Genomic DNA, 17,788 nt, shown 5'->3' on the forward strand with positions numbered 1-17,788 from the left:
GAAAAACAGAAGGGAGTAGAAAAAGAGGAAGGCTAAACAAGAGATGGATTGATTCTATAAAAGAAGCCACAGACCTGAACTTACAAGATCTGAACAGGGTGGTCCATGACAGATGCTATTGGAGGTCGCTGACCAGAGCTTGGAAAAGTTACTTTTTTGAACTACAACTCCCATCAGCCCCAGCCAGCATGGCCCCTGGATTGGGCTGATGGGAGTTGTAGTTCAAAAAAGTAACTTTTCCAAGCTCTGGCTGATTCATAGGGTCGCCATAAGTTGTAATCGACTTGAGGGCACATAACAACACTGTAATCAACACTGCTTCGCATGAATGGCTCCACTGAATGTCAGCAGCTAATTTACATACTTATTTGGATACAATATAAGTTGCCTAAAAATTGCACCAATATTGTAGACACCCGATTGAACGGGGGAGGTTTCACTTGCACAAAGGTCTCGTGAAAGATGTTAAGTGGCAGCTGCTAGGATATTTCAGAACTAATTGCCAGTTAGCTAAGGTTTCAAGAGACACTCACTAAGGTTCAGCATGTTCTGTATATACACATACACCAGGTATAATACTACAAAAGAAGACACTTCTTGGCAGCCTGAGAAGTCCATTCACATCAATAACAAACTGACGTGTGCCTTCAAAAACATTTGAAATGCTGAAGCTCTCTTTTTTAATATACGTTTTATTTGTTCAATTTGTTAACCACCCTTTACCTGTTAAGATCTTGGGCAGTATACAAAAATATAGTTAAAACAATACATTCAATAAAACCATTTAAAACCTTAATCAATACTTTAAACAATAATCCAGCAATCATCTTAGAGCAATGAAACACAGCACTGATACATCTGACCTAGAACATTATCAGACTCTTCTGAAGGTCTGATGTGCCTTAGATTCACAGAATACCACAGAAACACACTGTGGAGAGCAGGCACCACTTTTTGAGATCTATACAAGATTATCTGTGAGCCATAAACCCTTTCACATTACATTTTAAATATTTCAGTTTTAGCAAGCACTGATAGCACAGCTACTGTGTACCTTTTAAAAATTATAATATGCAAAGCAACCACTTAGCCTTCAGTATACACTGCCGTCCTAACTTCACAAAGGACACACTATGGCAGTTGCATGGCTACAACAACTGGTAAAAGAAACGTGCAGTTTGATACCACTGCATTCAGCTTTTTCCTGCCCATTGCAAGTAGCAGTCAATGAATCAGAGCTGTGTGGGGAAATGCTGCACAATGTTGTAATGTTACACATTTTTAATAAAACATTAAGTGGAGATGTGGGGTGAAGGGGACACTGGTCAGAGGTACCCATGCTTACTACACTCTGGCCATGTTCAGACACTCTGGCCATAACCCATAGTTAGGGACATTAGCCTATAAGTGCAGTTTCAGCAGTCCCTGCTTTGCTCCTGCCTCTCTAGAATGGGGAAACGAAACACAGAGCAGTTGGCTTAGTATTATGTGGGCTCCAGCAACTGTGGATTTGCTTCTCACAAACTAGCTACGGGCAGGAAACCAGGAGTTTCTGGTGGTGGTTTGCTTGGAAAGAAACAAACCACATGCACTGGTTTGCACATAATGCTAAGCCAGCTACTCAGTTGTTTCTTTCCCCGTTCTAGGAATGGAGTGCTCAAACTAGCAGCACACAGTTTGTGTACAGACTCATTTTCCTAACTATGGTGTATGGCCATCATTACATACAAAAAAAGGTCATTGTGTTATAAAGCCCTAAGTACTCAGCAGCACTGTTAGGGCCCTGCATGCAAACTTTATTTTACCTCTTTTTAAAGCCTTCAGTGGAATGATTCTTTGAGCCATCACAGCTGAAGAATTGTTTTCAACAACTGCAAAACGAAGAAAGACTAGATCTTCAAAATGAATCCGGAAAAGGAACTGTTCATTCCACATGGGATTGAGAGTATTGCGATGAATAGGCTTAGTGCGGAAATGGCAGCTATCCAGAGGCATCCCAAGCACATCAACTTCAATGCATGGGCTTCCTGTGCTGTTGCTAAGACAAACATTCTGTCCAGACACAATCTGAAACACAACACAAATGCACGGAGTGATAACACCATAATTTTTATAAGTTCTCTTTCTCAAACTGAAGAGTACATATGCTTCTATGAACAAATGGATTAATGAAAAACTCGTTTCAGAAGTACCACTGGTAACAATAAGTAGTACTATATACATAAATAAAACTGAAATAGCAGTCTTGTAATTTGCTACTTGCTTATTCTGATGCAGAACAGCAACTGCTTCTGGGCAAGAACCCAAGTGGAAAACTGCCACACTCTTTGAGGCCAGATGTCCCCCACCCACCATCAAGTCCAAAAATATATGTCTAAAAATTGACATGTACTTTCCTTGCTAAATCAAGGCAGAATTTGAAAGTTTTATAACAACCAATACTTCTCCCCTTCCCTCTCCCTGCTCCCATATTTAAGTGTGGCAATCTTACCAGTAATACCAGTAATAATAATAAGCCACATTTAAAACAAAATTATGTAATGTAGGAGAGTTAATTTGTTGTGTTTGCTTTATTAAGAAGTTAATAACAGTTTACACTTACTGTCAATGAATAAATAGCTGGTTCCATATTGTCCAAATCTCGTTCTAAAGGACAAAAGTGTTGATACATTGAACAGTTCTTATCCCACAAAACAGGTGGTTTCAGAACATACCCACAACCACCATTTGCTTCAAACATTGCTGCATTTAGGTGTAGAGGAAGATCTACAGGGAAAAGCATTCAAAGAGTTAAAATTGCTACATCTTGATAGTAAGACAACAAATTAAAAACAAAAGTTTTTATTTTAAAATTTGCCATTTCGTTTCAGTTTTATGTAGTTGACTTCATTAATTGCCAAAAGCATCTGTTAGTATATTAACTCTAATTGATCAAACTGTAGAAGCTTTGAAGAAACAGAAACCTTCAAGCAATTACATAGTTCCATATTTATTAGAAGCCTAGATACAGGAATATTTATTGCATGAATGCTTGCAACATGATATAGAAGAACCCTTTCTTCAATAAGGGGCAGAAACAGCCAATCCAATTAATTATTTTAAGGCAGAATACTTGCATATAAGTTGATTTTATTTCAGAGGGAATAAACTGGCTAAAATCCAAACTTTCTAATTTTAGCTGGTTTATGGACTGGACAATACCATTAAGGGGGGATGGGGAACCTATGGCCCTCCAGACATTGGCCTGTTGCCCATGTTGGCTGGTGATGAGACGTCTAATCCAACAACATCTGGAGCGGGGACCAGAGGTTCCCCATCCTTGTAATAAAGGATACAATGGCATAAAGAGTATAAAAAAACCTCCCAGTTGTATGTGTAAGTGAACAGAAACGTCATTCAATGCACATTAGTGAACAGATTGCAATAGCTGAACATCTGAGAATATGAAGCTGGATTATAGTTTGGCCCATCTAGTTGGGGTTGCACTCCCCCTTAAAGATCCGGGTTTACAGTCTGGGGATGTTTATTAATCCAGCACTGTCATTAGAAGCTCAAGTGACCTCGGTGGTTTAAAGCACCTTTTATCAGCTTTGGCTGATATACCAGCCACAACCTTACCTGGATGGTGATAGCTTGGCCACAAAGTTCCCTGGAAAGAGGGACTGATTGTTAAACCACTCTGGGAACTGTAGCTTTATGACAGGAATAGGGGTCTTCTAACAACTCTTGGCACCTTTAATAAACTACAGTTCCCAGGATTCTTTGGGGGAAGCCATGACTATTTAAAATGGTATGATACTATTTTAAATGTACAGTATAGATGGGGCCCAAATGAAGTGAGGTGGATAACTATCAGAGAGTGGGTCATTTTGGCAGTAGTATCAGGTTATGGAACAGCCTTCCCAGGGAGGCTCACCTGGCTTGCACATGGCCAGCGTTTTCTTTAAGCTGGGTATTTCACTGCTATGCATTTAATGTTGCAGAACTACAACTCAAGGTCATAGTTCTCAGGAACAGATTACTATACAGATAAGGGCTGTTTCAAACAAGGTTTGCACGTAATACTAAGCCAAACCATGGCTTAGCACAAATGCACAAGCATTCCCTGAAAGGAAATTGTGGCTGCTGCATTCCTCACCCAGTCCTCCTGCAGCTGTGCTGTCATGAGCGAAGCCATGGTTTGGCGTAGTGTGCGATTTGAATCTGGATTCATGATTTGTCTCCTCCAGGCAAACTACAAACTGCAAGCACAAACACATACCTTGGTTACAGCGTGTGGTTTGTCAGAAGCAAGACAAACAACGAGCCCAGGTTTGTAGAGCACACTAAGTCAAACAATGGCTTAGCTCACAGGAGCAGGAGGATTGGGGAATGAGCATAGTGTCCACAATCTCTTTTCTGGGAACTCCCACACTCATGTGTTTGTGCTAAGCTAGCTTGGCTTAACATTGTGGGTGGAACTCCTCATGATCATGATCACTCACATTGTCAAGAAGCTCTTCCCTGTAGTGATATACAGCACAGAAATGATAATGGCTACAAACAGCAGTGGCCATTCTAAATTTTTCCTACATCAGAAGCATTTGTTTGGGGTTACGGAATGCTATATGCATTTGTGTGGATCCATATGGTAGGATGCTGTCTACATTACTGACTCTGTATAGAGTGTTGCCATAGAGAAGAACTGCTCATGTGACATTCCCAGGAGGAGAAGGGCATCGTAATTGAACCCACTGTTATTTTTGTTAAGGGTTTTATTCCATCAGTGTACCTCCAAATATATATTAGTTTTACATCTATAATGATGCTAAGTAAGGAAACACGAGATGTAACAAAAATGATTAATTTATCTTACAACATTTGAAGTGCACATATATTTTATTATCAAGGAATTAGTGTGCCCATACCATCAGTTTGGTAGTTCAGTGCCACTAGCTGTACCCCATGTAACCAGAACAGAAGAGGATGAGGATTGGATGAGTCAATACGTGTAGCAGCTGGGTAGGTTCTCAGCAGCTGGCAGGTGGTGTGCTGTATCAGCTTCTGAGAATATCGTCTGCACAAGCGCTTGCCAGCATTTTCATTCAAAGAGGAGATATGGTAACATCGAGGTGTCCTTATTAGAGAACTGAGAGAAGTTGTAGGGCTAAATGCAGGTGAAAAAGGTTCTTCAGAGGTCTGACGTGCACTATCCAAGGCACCTAGAGACAGATGTTTACAAGTTACAGATGCACAATTTTATAACACCGCCTTGTCTTCCCCTCATACCCAATACAAATATATTAACAGGAAACAAATGCATGATTCTCAAGGAACCATGACCACAATCCAAAGTAGTAATTGATGCAGCAGTACGGAATCTTGTGCATCACCAGAGCTCCCTTTGAATACTTTTCTGCAGAGACTTTTATTCCTCAAAGGAAAACCCACTTTTAAAAACTGAACTATGGCTTCAATCTTCAGAAGTTGAAATACTGCAGAGAAATCTTCAGAGAAATTTCAGCTGGATGCCTAGTTTCTTTATCTGTGGCTTAACTTTAAAATAAGATGTCACTTTCATTCCTGTATATTGTTAACACTATTAATAACTATCATGTCTCTAGGAAAGGATCTGTGGGTATATAATGCAGCAGACTTCTAGAAGCTAAGCAGGTCTGGATGGGAGACTGTCTGGAAACTTCATGTAAGCTGCTCTGAGTGCAGTGATGGAAGAAAGCCGGAATACAAATCTAATAATGTAAAATAAATAAATAAAATCAACACATATATACCTGAAAAATTTAAACAGTGTAATAAAGAATGAATCCCAATGCAGACACCCAATTCAGAAGAACGTGATGTTGCAGATCTATTAATCATGAAGGAATTTGGATCAGGTTGCAGAATTCTGTACTTCCTCTCTACCTTCTAACTGGAGCAAATCCTTCATTCTGTTTGCATTAACCACTGTTCAGTGTAACACTGAACATGGTCAATGCTACCTAGTGTCTTCCACTTAACCAGTTAGTAACGGACTTGAAAAATATGGTATACATTAGTGCAGATACAATGACCCAGTTTGCACATGTTAATAAACTAAGCCATGACTTAGACTGCGCACACATTAGTCGCCAGATCAAAGTGTTTCCATTAGCCATACCTGGAGAGGGAATGGGGTGATCAGCCAATCAGTTGCAAAATCTCTTTGACGCTGAATTTAAAAAAAACCTTAAGCTCCTCCCACCAGGTTTTACAGTAAAAACGGGCAGGGTTTGACTAGCGTTTGATCCCATTTTCAGAAGAGAGAGGGGAAGATGCACTGGAACCAGCGGAACAGCGAGTGTACTTCTACCCTTTGTGTGAATGTGCAAACATGTGGGCTCTTGAAGCCACTTTGCTCCTTCTCTGGTCCTGCTGCAGATGTGCTGTTGTGAGCTTAGCCATGGTTTGACTTAGTGTGCCATCCAAACCTAGGCTTGTAGTTTGTCTTGTTCCAGATAAAACACAAGCTGTACCTAAGTTTTGTTCCTGATTTACAGCTCATGGTTTGTCTGAACCAAGACAAAATACAAGTCCAGATTTTGGCGACATGCTACACCAAACCATAGCTTAGCTCACAGATACACAGCATCAGGACCAGAGAAGGAGCAAAGTGACAGCCATCTCCCCTTTGGGAGCCTGCATGCAGGGCCGGTTCCAAAGTATGGCCACGTGGGGCACTGGCTGAGGGCCCCTGGGGCTACAGGGGCCCCTGAGGAGCCCCTCTGCTCCCCTTCAGCGATTCGCAGCAAGGTCACTGTTGCGGATCGCACGGCAAGAGCTTCAGAGCTCTGCCATTCCCTTGATTAACCTACGTTGTTCTGCAGTTGCGCACGCAGCTCTGCCCTTAACAAAGATGGCGGCCAAGGCTTCCCTAAGGGGCTGAAGCCTCTGCTGCCATCTTGGCTGATGGCACACATGCGTGCTGTGCATGCACATCCCTGCCATGAGCCAAGATGGCGGCAGAGGCTTCAGCCCCTTAGGGAAACCTCAGCTGCCATCTTTGTTTAAGGGCAGTGCTGTGTGTGCAACTGCAAAACAGCTGAGAAAGGTAGGTTAAGCAAGGGAATGGCGGGGCAAGCGATCCGCAGCAGCAATCCTGCCACGAATCATGGAAGGGGAGTGCCAGGGCCTGGGGCAGCTTGTGCCCAAGGGCCCTGGCATGTCTGGTGCCAGCCCTGCCTGCATGCTGATGCATTTGTGCTAAGCCATGGTTCGGCTTAGCTTTGGATCTGAACTAAGACAATGTAAAACAGGAATTCAGACTAAAGGAAAGGGAGGGGCAATGCAGGAGTCCATAGTCCACAGCCTACTACTAATTTCTTCATCATGGTTAATGAATTGCAGGATTATGTCTGTACCACACCAGTGATATAAAACCGTGGCTCTTTTTTGGCAATTAAAATATTTAAAGGAGCACTATAATGCTCCTATAAATAAAACTGGAAAATCTTTAACATTTATTATTTATTATAATTATACTCTGCCTTTCTTTTCATCACAGAAACCCAAGGCAGTTTACATATGGTTCCCAGGCAGGCTCCCATCCAGGCACTGACCAGACCAGACCAGACCCTGCTTAGCTTCAGCAGGGTGCTGGCCTCATGTGCCTTCAGACCATAGCCTGGGACCAGGCATACAAAGCATCTCATAAGAAATTTTAAAAAGGCTTGAAATATGGCTTTTCAGTTAGTACAATTTAACTGATTATATTTATGTTTCTCGCATTCAGATACTGTTCCAAGAGTTCGTTACTGTTGATTACATTATTATTTGTAATGAAGTCACTGTAATGGTTGCACTGCTAATGGGAAATTATTCCAAATTTTGAGTGCTGCACATGCAAGGCAATGTGTTTGATTTTTAACTAGTAGGTCCGGTATATGTGTTGGATTACAGAGCCATTCCCCGTGACTAGTAAAGGAAGATGCTGCCTTTACCTTTTCCAGATGATTTGGCAAGCATTGCTGGCTCCCCTGGGCTCAGCTTTCCAGGGTTGTTGCCAAAAATGGACTTCCTGCTCTTCCGTTCCTTCCCTCTGCTAGAGCAAGATGGATTTAGAGTTGACAATCCTATTTCCATACAAAAATAAAATAAATGGACTGAAAAACATGAGCAAGTGGGCATAATATTTTTGCTGCTTTTACAGTTTATGCTGAAGTCTTTGTATTCTAATGCTAATTACTGTCTTATGCAGGAAAACTCTACTTTGTAACATATGCATAGACAAGATGAATTATAAAATAGTGTACCAGTGTTCTAATCCTGCCATCTCTTGGAGCTCCTTGTGGGCTTCAATGCACACACGGAACTCTCTCACTTTCAAGGGCTTTCTCATTCCCTTGTTTGTACACTCAAGCACTGTTTGTGTATGTGTATCTTTTTCAAGATCTATAAATTGCCTTGCTAGTGAATTGGAGTTACATAGGACCCTTGATTAAGGCAAAGAAATGCTATGGCTTGGGTCCTAGCTTCTATGAGTACATTTCTACTGTGGAAATTAACTTTCTCATTCCCCTACCCTGCTACATCTCCGGAACAGAAAACTTTGCATGACTGGAAATGCCTATCCAACCAGAAGGACATCTTTGGATCCAAGCATATAAGAATAGCAACTGTGTCAGTTTTATTCCTGATACAAGATTAGCAAGAAACTACAATTTACCTCTTCTTTCTCCAATACTTATGCAAATTAATGCTTCATTCTTTCCCTGGGCCGTTTTTCTTCTACAACCAAACCATTGTAGTACAGCTGATTCTTTACTCATTGTCTGTTCTTACTCTATTTCAATTCTTGCTTGTGCTCCTATTCTAATGTAACCTACTCTTTCAGTTCCCTATTTGGACTGTAGCCCAGCCTCTACGGAAAGGATTAGGGGGTGGGTGGGTGAGTGAGTGAGTGAGTGAGTGAGTGTTGGGATAGAAAGCAGAGAAGGAAATATCAGAAATGTATGCCTGGGAAGAAAGTTTGTAGCAAGTGAAAATAAATGGGGACTCACTTTTAATTTCCTATAGACTCTTCTTTATTTCTAGCATGGCATCTCTCTTGGGGAAAACACTCAAAAACAATAATAACCACAAGCAATCAACACAATGTACTTACCAGGAAATTTCACAGCTTGACAGTAGATGACAAGATCTGACAGTTCTGGTGCTATTTGTCTGCTTTCTTTTTTATTTTGAGAAAGATAAAATTCTTCCCCTAATTCCATGTCATAAACCTATATATCAATTAAAGTGATAAAAATGATTTCACCATACTTAATATATGCCCAAACTGCAGTTTAATCATAAGCAGCATATACTCATTCATTTGAAAGTATATACCATTCTTAATTTAAATTTATATCTACCCATACAATGTTTTAAAATTTCTTCTTCTTGGGTTTCTTCTTTACCAAATTCAGCACTATTCCTTTCTCCTCCAAATCTATACCTTCCACAGACCAACAGTGAGAGATCAGGAACACTGCTGCCTTTACCCTCTTAGCAACAAGAGGATAACCAACCTAACTCTACATTCCACTGCCATACCTCCCTTTTCCCCAGCCAGGTGAGTTACATGGACTTTTTCCATCACAGCTACATATTACTGCACAGGAATGTTCAAGGTCTAAAAACAAAATAGTTCACTTTATTAATATGAATTCAAAAGTATTTAATAGCTATTAATTTGATCTTGCCTATATATATGGTCCCCCTACACACGTAAGATCCTTTAAAAAAAAAAACCTGGGTTGTACAATGCAGTGCATTCACAGAAAGAACATCATGAAGTTAAACCATCTGGCTTAAATGGTGAGCCTTATCCTAGCAGGCAAACTATAGAACTATTATAATTCTCCCCTGGAAGAGGTTCTGGTAGTTCACCATTCTCTATATTTGTAAATATACTTTTGATAGAGATCTTATGAAAGAATTCAGTGACATCCACTAAATTGTTTTCCAAATATTGTGAAAATACAGCTAATTTTGTGGCTTTTATGAAAGTCATGCATTCAATGCATGAACCTTGCAAACTGAAAATAAGTAGTATTTAAAGCTACGTTGCATTAGAAATAGCCTTGCAATCTATATGTCACTTTCATATTTTCTTTAAAAAAGGTAAAACAAGGTCCAAAGTGAAAACACAGAGCAAGGCAAGGGGGCTTAACCTGTTTATCTTTCCAAGGCCTTTCCAAGAGGTGATGGCAAACTCACTCTCCTTGTTTCCCTTCTTCCTAGAACATTGTGCAGCTTTTCTTTTCTTTTGGCACATCTATTTTGCACCCACAGAGTGTAGTAGCAGAATATTGATAAATATGAAGCCCAGCCTAGTATTCCATGCACATTACTGTATGTTCAAAACACCACATAGTACCACACCACTGGAAAGCAGTAGAATAGTAAGGGGAGGGGTTTCGCTGTCTGAGATAATGGAAATGTTGTAAGACATGGTAAATGTCCCTCTCTATGGACAGAGCATTAAACAGAGGGGGGAAATCCACCAGGATCAGAGCTTAGAAGAGTTACTTTTTTGAACTACAACTCCCATCAGCCCAATCCAGTGGTCATTCTTGCTGGGCCTGATGGGAGTTGTAGTTCAAAAAAGTAACTTTTCCAAGCTCTGACCATGATATACAGGCAAACTAAGCCCAACCAATTTATTGTGGAATGAGCTTTCCTAGGCAAAACTTCCCTTCATCATATACATGAAGCAAGTTGGGAAGGTGATAAGCATACTGTATATGCATGAGTTGAGCTCCAGTGAAGCAGAGTGGTAGTTGGCAAGGTGAAACTGAAAAACTTTCTCAGGAAGACAAAGAAATTATCTTGATAACTGGAAGAAAGTACAATACGCAACCGAACCAAAATCTACATTTGTTGAGGTATCAAAACTTAACTACTAAAACAACAGCTGAACATCAAATGAGGGATAATTCATTTTTGAGGTGAGAGAACCACCCTTATTTAAACCATGAAATATCATGCCTTGCTTAGTTTTGACTTCAGTTGACTGATTCATGTATGGAACAACAGAGAGGAAAAACCTCAGAGGTGCCCAAGAAAAAGTAAGTTTATTGAGGAACAAGGCATTTTATCAGTGTAATCTTCACATGCCTACTCAAAAGCAAGTTCCACTGAATTCAAATGCCTGTCTCCCAGGTAAATGGGTATAGGATTGCAGTCAAATAGATTCTTCCTCAGGGCAACTGGGACCAGACTAGATGCATTTAAACATAGATCTTCTAAGTTGCCATAGGCATGTGTAGTTTTTAATATCTTAATAAGTTCCAGTTCTAGAGTTGTATTCAACTAAGTCCTTCTCAGAGTAGTTGAAATTAATTAACCTAAGTTAGACTTGCCCATTAACTTCAATGGGACCACTCTGAGTAGGACTAGCATTGAATACCACCCCTAATTGCAGGTCACCCCCAGTATGGATGAAAGCTTGACAGAGAAATATGATCAAGTACTACCTTTCCTTTATTGTTGTATGTACTGCTTTCTGTCTTCTTTACTCGCTTTGCAGTTTCTTCATTGTATTCAAATTGAAGCTTATCAATGGTTAACTTATTCTCAGGTCGGTCTTCCAAAATATTATCTGGAAAATAAGCATTATCTGACTGAAGGCAAATTATATTTCAACTGAATGTTTTGAGTAAAGCAACCAATATTATTCTGAATAATCAATATATTATACTAACTAGGCAAATAATTTCTTCCATGTAATATTCTTCTAAGTGTGAGTCAGCTTTTATCCTACCTTTGTGAGCTCAGCGGTATTCCTTCAACAACCAAAGCAAAAGTTGATTTTCCATATGAAAACATTTGTGGAATAAACCTTAAATTAAATTGCATCAATTAACATATTTTTAAAATTAAAAAATATTTTAAATGTTGGCTGCCTCGGATTGTACTCAACCCTATAAATAAGGCTAAGGGGGGGGAGAGTTGTGACAGGAAATTTGTTTACTAAAACTTATTTTCAGTGTTCTACCCAAAGTTATAATCAAACAGAAAACTATACTGCAAATTTTAAATCAACCTACATAAACGTGATCCAATAATCTATTTAACTATAACCAAAATGCATAAATAAGAAACTAGTGTAGAACATGCAAACTTTGTGATCTCAGCTCTACAGTAAGTAATGAAAAAATGACACAAATGCAAATTGTGTTTTACTAAAATGTGAAATTACAAGAAAGCCTTCTAAGTTGTTTGGAAATGCAGTGCTGAAATTCATGCAGTTATGATGCTTGACCAAGTGGCCTTTTACCTTCCTGGCTGTTAGGAGCAGGAGAAGCATTAAGGACATCAGCTATAGGAAAACAGAGTCAGAAAGGAAAAAAGAGTAAAGGAAATTAAGAAATAAAGCCAGAGAAATTAAAATTACATTCACACTATGTAGAACTATCATCTTGTCATAAAACCTTGCAGAATTGCTGCAAGGATATAAAGCTGAAAATACTAACTATTAGAAAACAGAGTGTAAAGATGAAGTCAGATTTTATTTCACACAACTGAATCTAGATTAACCCAGAATGGGGCTGATTTCATAGTGTGAGTATTTAGGAAGTATTTAGGTATACAGGCAAAAATTTAGTTTGCTCTAGATTTGGCAGAGCATTTCATCATATTATTAACATATACTTCATGCACATATCACAAAAGTGGCTGAAGGAGGAACCAACTGGGGTGAGCCAATGGGCTCCAGGAGGAGGGGTGGGATATAAATTCAGTAAACAATAAATAAATAATACTATGATGCCAGAAAAATCCAATAAAACACTAAAATGTAACTTGTTGTTCTTTTTTTTCACTGTGCATTTTAACATTTCCAGATGAATCATATTCTATCTAATCAGGTTATTAAGTATGAGATTGTCACTATTTCCCTGGACAATATAAAACATGCTTCCTGACCACAGTGTTTTAATTTATGCTACTAATTATACTTTCTGAACAGCTGAGTTAAGCAAGACGCGAAGCTTTTGCTGGAATACGGTTCAAAGCAGAAGTATTAGATATATAAATCCAACTTTAAAAATTAAAAACATTTACTTCAGTACACATATGAAACAATCACCTTCTGCAATAATAAAAATGAGAAATGCTATGTTTCTTAATATCTTCTCTTGAGGTTTTATCACTATCAACAGCTATAGAACTATTAAGGCTGGATCAAGGCCTATTATTGAACAGAATGCACAAAATTGTGTTAGTTGAGTTTATAGAAACAAAGAAAATTAATAAAGGCTTTATTCAAAAATAACGTACTTGGTTTGAGACAATAAAACACATACATATTCTGTTCCAAAACACAGTTCCTTTTCCAAACCTTCACACAAACAATATTATTTTCCTATTATTTAGAATGGATATTAATTAAATACAAATTAAAATGAGTCACATAGTGACAAGTACTTAAATGTTGTGACTAAGGAATTTTATGGGTGGGGGGTTAAGCAATTTTATGTGTTGTTATGAATGAAACAGTGCCCACTCCATAAATCTCAAGAATGCAACACTATACATAGTAAGTGTGTTTGTTTACCATCAGAGAGAGACTCATAGTCATAGTCATCCTCCTCTTCTTCATCCTCCTCTTCTTCATTAGTAGTGGAGAGGTTCCCCACATTACCACCATTGCTCGCCTGAGCTTGCATGTATGCTAGCTGATGAGCCTATTGCATTAAATATTTAAAAACATGAGATGTTAGTTTAGAAAATACCAAGAAATTGTATGTTTCCCTGATATATAATGTTATTATATATGCTCAGAGTCCTTGTTTAGCTCCATCACTGAGCTATGTTACTTCCCACAAAAGCAATAGATTTTTCCTTGTAGAAGTTATATGTCCATCTTTCTGGAGTGGGACTCAACACCATTTCTTATTTCTCACTGCACTGCTCTTTCCCACTGAGCTACCAGCCACCTCATAATATGCTCTCTCCTTAGCTCTCCCCAGCTGCCTCTAATGGAATTAATGTGATCAATTAATATAGTCTTCTTGTGGTGGTAAGCATGTCCATGCCTTTTCATCACAAATGTAACATAACACAGAACTTCTTCATGCAAAGGCCCAATATACATAGTTCTTCCCCATTACCAGACAAAGGAAAAGAAGAAAAAAGAAGACTGCACAAATTGGGCCTCCACATACACACCCACATCACACATTAAATTACATCCATGATGGAGAGAGCAAGAGGATTATCAAGCCAGGTAAGCTGTGAGCTAGCCCAAGAACACTGGATCAGGGCTACAACGGATTATTTAACAATAATGAACTTTTGCTTAATACATGTCATCTCCTTGTGATCTATGCTATCCAAATATACCCCAAACGTATATACCATGAATGTAACATTCATGAAGTCTTGGGAAGCTAAGGGTGCACTTTACAATCCATTAAATAAGATGACAGTAAGCACTGGTTTGAATGTTATGACTCTGTGTTGCATCTACAGCAACATATCTGTCCCTATCTGTCAGTGCATAGACACATGCAATTATATTTTTATTCATTTAAAATGCTCAAAAAAGGACTGAGTGTGGCTTTCTGGAAAATATTATGCAGTAGAGAAGCGGCACTTCCCAATATACATTCCATTTCCTTGCATAAGGTTTTCATCAGTAATTCTGTGAATGGATAAGAATATAGAAGTATACAAAAATCAAATAAAGAATTGTATGATAGCATATAGTTTGTACTGTTACCTATTTAGCCCATGCTCCTTTAATTGAAAGGGGGAAAATATATGCTACCGTCTAATTCAGAGAGGGAGTGCAAGTTCAACACAGAGACAGTTCATATACTGGTTTTGCTACTACTGTATAGTATATTTGAAAACTGCAAGAGAGTTCTACTAAAATACATGCTCGCTACTGGTATGAATAATAGATACTCATCCAAAGTACATAACATATAGAGGACCATATCACAAGACTGTAAAATATCAACAATTTAATTATTAGCATTATGTTACCAAAGACCATAAAACAGCAGAACCTTGCTAATTAAGAAAGCACACTAAGCATTATATTTAGACAAACAAAGAACATAGCTGGTGATCTCATTCCATTTTCTAGACTTATTAATTGAATACTGTAATGAAACTACATATTTTCTCAAATACATGAAATGAGCATTAGAAATTATGTTTCATTATGAGTCTATTGTACCTAAGACTTCTATCACATGTTAGTTCTTTTGCTTTTTTATTTATAAACCACAATTGTGGGAAATGGCTGTAACTCAGAGCATCTGCCTTGCAGAAGGTCCCATGTTCAGTCCCTGATATCTCCAGGCAGGGCTGGGAGAGACTCCTGCCTGAAACCCTGGAAAGAGACTGCCAGTCAGTGTAAACAATACTGAGCTAGATGGACCAATGGTCTGACTCTGTATAAGGCAGCTTCCTATGTTGATGTGTCTCCCCAAGTCAGTGCACATTTAGCCACTACAATATTTAAAAAAATAATATTTACTATTCTTAGCCCTCAAAACTTTTTACAAAGAAAAATCCTACCTTCTGTTTTAATATATCCACTGGAGTTTGGTGAGCTTTGAGCTTTTTGTTTTTAAGCAGAATCTTTCTTCTCAGTTGATGGGGAGAAGGTAGCATTGGGTCATCAGAAAAGTCACTCTCAAATAAAAATCTGGTAACCAGCTTATCTCCAAATGTATTCTGAAATATCAAATAAGATTTAAGGTTTTATGAAAAAAGGGACCCAAGTCCAAACCATGTTGAATGGTATTATTCTCTCTTGTTACCCACCTTGAAAATGTCAGCCATCGTTCGCTGCTGAGGCAAGGAACAGTGATTCTCAATAGATATGACAATTGGCATGTCTGAGGTGATAAAAGCACTGCGACCAATAGCTTCCACTACTTCCTGCAAGCATAAAAATTAACCATAAGAACATCATCCTTCTATGGCACCCAGGACACATGCCATTCTGCCCCACAAATTAATGAAGGAGATCTTGCTTTAACCATGCTGACCCCAGACAGAAGGAGGAAAAGCAATGTAAATTTAAGGTGTTTTTCAGAAATAAATAGGAAAACATCATACATGCAGGATCTAGACTCCTACATTAAGGGTCTGGCTTTAGTTGTAGAGGCACAAGCAGTGATTTACATAGCTGCAGCAGAACTGGCATCCTATATGAATCGGGTGCGGGGTACCTGCGGCCCTCCAGGTGTTGCTGAACTACAACTCCCATCATCCCTAGCAAACATGGCCAATGATAGGGATGATGGGAATTGTAGTTCAGCAACTTCTGAAGGACCAAAGGTTGCCCACACCTGCTATAAATGAAGTCTCTGGCAACTGTACTGGATCTTGCCACCAAGATACTATGATCTGCTCTGTTGGTACCTAGATGTTGTACTACATCTAGACCAGTAGTGGGGAACCTCTGGTCTACATGCCTAATTAGGCCTGCCAGGCTTCCCCCCATTTGGCCTGCCAGGCTATTCTAGCCAAGGCACTCCTACCTGCCCTATACCAGACATCATATATAATTGTCAGGTGTGGGACAAGTAAAGCTGTGTCTGGGCCAAAGGGGCTTGCAGGTATCGTCAACCAGCTGATCAGTGGCCCTGTGCACAGCACTTTGCAAGTGCTGATAAGCAGAAGATCAGCTAGCTACTGTACACAGCAATATGTAAAAATGGGACACCTAGCATCATTGTTAAATCAGTGATTGACAGGTGGGTTGTCTCACCCAGCTGTCAAACTTAGCCTGTGGTGAGTGGCGGAGATAAGGATCTAGCTTACTGCCAGATCCAATTCCCCACCTCTGATCTAGACACAGATAGCCTGAACACGTTTAAGCACATTTTGGAAACATCTCACTTAAGCCACTATAATGCATTGTATGTGGGGTTGCCTTTGAAGATTATTCAGAAAGTTCAGCTGGTACAAAATACAGTAGCTAGATTACTGTCCCAAGTATTGTCTTCTGAAGAAATTCTTTCCCACCATGACAGAAGTGAGGGGAGTGGTGACTAGGGGTAAGGCCTTTTTAGCTCTGGCACTCCAATTATGGAATGCTCTTCCTGGAGTGACTCTCCTGAGTCTCTGTAATGTATTTTTGGTGACAGCTGAAGACATTTCTATTTGATAAGAAGTATGTCTTGTGAATGGTTTTTACTGATTTATTCTGAGGCTTCTGTGATGTAGCTGCCTGTTAGTTAGTGTAAGCTGCTATGGAAGTCTTTTGACTAGAGTGGCGTAGTAAATTCTAGTAATAAATTAATGAAATGCTACTGCTCAGATACAAGCCTCAGTGCAGTTCATTCACCTAGTCAACAACGTCCTAAAAATTATAGATTTTTAGTAGCTTATTCTTTTCTACAAGAGTAATTTCTACTACAACAGATATGGTTACGAACATATACATACCTTAAAAGGAATCTTAGTAGTTAGTGTATGCCCATGATAAATTACAGGCATTCCATCATCACCATCCCAGCAATCTAATTCCACACTCCTGCAGCCTTGTAATAGAACCTGAAACAAAGAACATGATAGTGCATCACTTCTACAGAGCCATACATCATTTTAAAGGGCTGCAGTTTCATGTATTTTAGTGAGCATGCTACACTGTCACACAAAGAGGAAAAATACAGTAAAGTACTATAAAAACATTCAATACATTTGATAACATTCCTGTTTGAACAATCTTGAGAAGTTTTATGTGCCTTGAAGTCAATTACGACTTATGGCAACTCTATGAATCAGCGACCTCCAATAGCAACTGTTATAAACTACCCTG

At 39.1% G+C, this 17,788-nt stretch overlaps 1 protein-coding gene across 22 annotated transcripts in view; it reads right to left on the minus strand.

The window, feature by feature from the left end:
• PLCE1 (phospholipase C epsilon 1) overlaps positions 1-17,788 on the minus strand; it is a 202,716-nt gene that overhangs the window by 14,591 nt on the left and 170,337 nt on the right. For 20 of the 22 annotated variants that reach the window (XM_061635501.1, XM_061635499.1, XM_061635492.1 and 17 more), the window contains 11 exons: positions 17,416-17,523; positions 15,784-15,900; positions 15,535-15,693; positions 13,559-13,688; positions 12,281-12,322; positions 11,478-11,602; positions 9,122-9,239; positions 7,959-8,090; positions 4,908-5,201; positions 2,603-2,766; positions 1,806-2,067 (listed from right to left, as the gene is read on the minus strand). In XM_061635501.1, coding sequence (XP_061491485.1) covers positions 1,806-2,067; positions 2,603-2,766; positions 4,908-5,201; positions 7,959-8,090; positions 9,122-9,239; positions 11,478-11,602; positions 12,281-12,322; positions 13,559-13,688; positions 15,535-15,693; positions 15,784-15,900; positions 17,416-17,523 — 1,651 coding nt within the window. The remainder of the gene's footprint in view (positions 1-1,805; positions 2,068-2,602; positions 2,767-4,907; positions 5,202-7,958; positions 8,091-9,121; positions 9,240-11,477; positions 11,603-12,280; positions 12,323-13,558; positions 13,689-15,534; positions 15,694-15,783; positions 15,901-17,415; positions 17,524-17,788) is intronic. The other 2 variants (XM_061635503.1, XM_061635505.1) reach the window with 1 other exon arrangement.

Source organism: Rhineura floridana, chromosome 7, assembly GCF_030035675.1.
Source record: "Rhineura floridana isolate rRhiFlo1 chromosome 7, rRhiFlo1.hap2, whole genome shotgun sequence".
Lineage (NCBI taxonomy): Eukaryota > Metazoa > Chordata > Lepidosauria > Squamata > Rhineuridae > Rhineura > Rhineura floridana.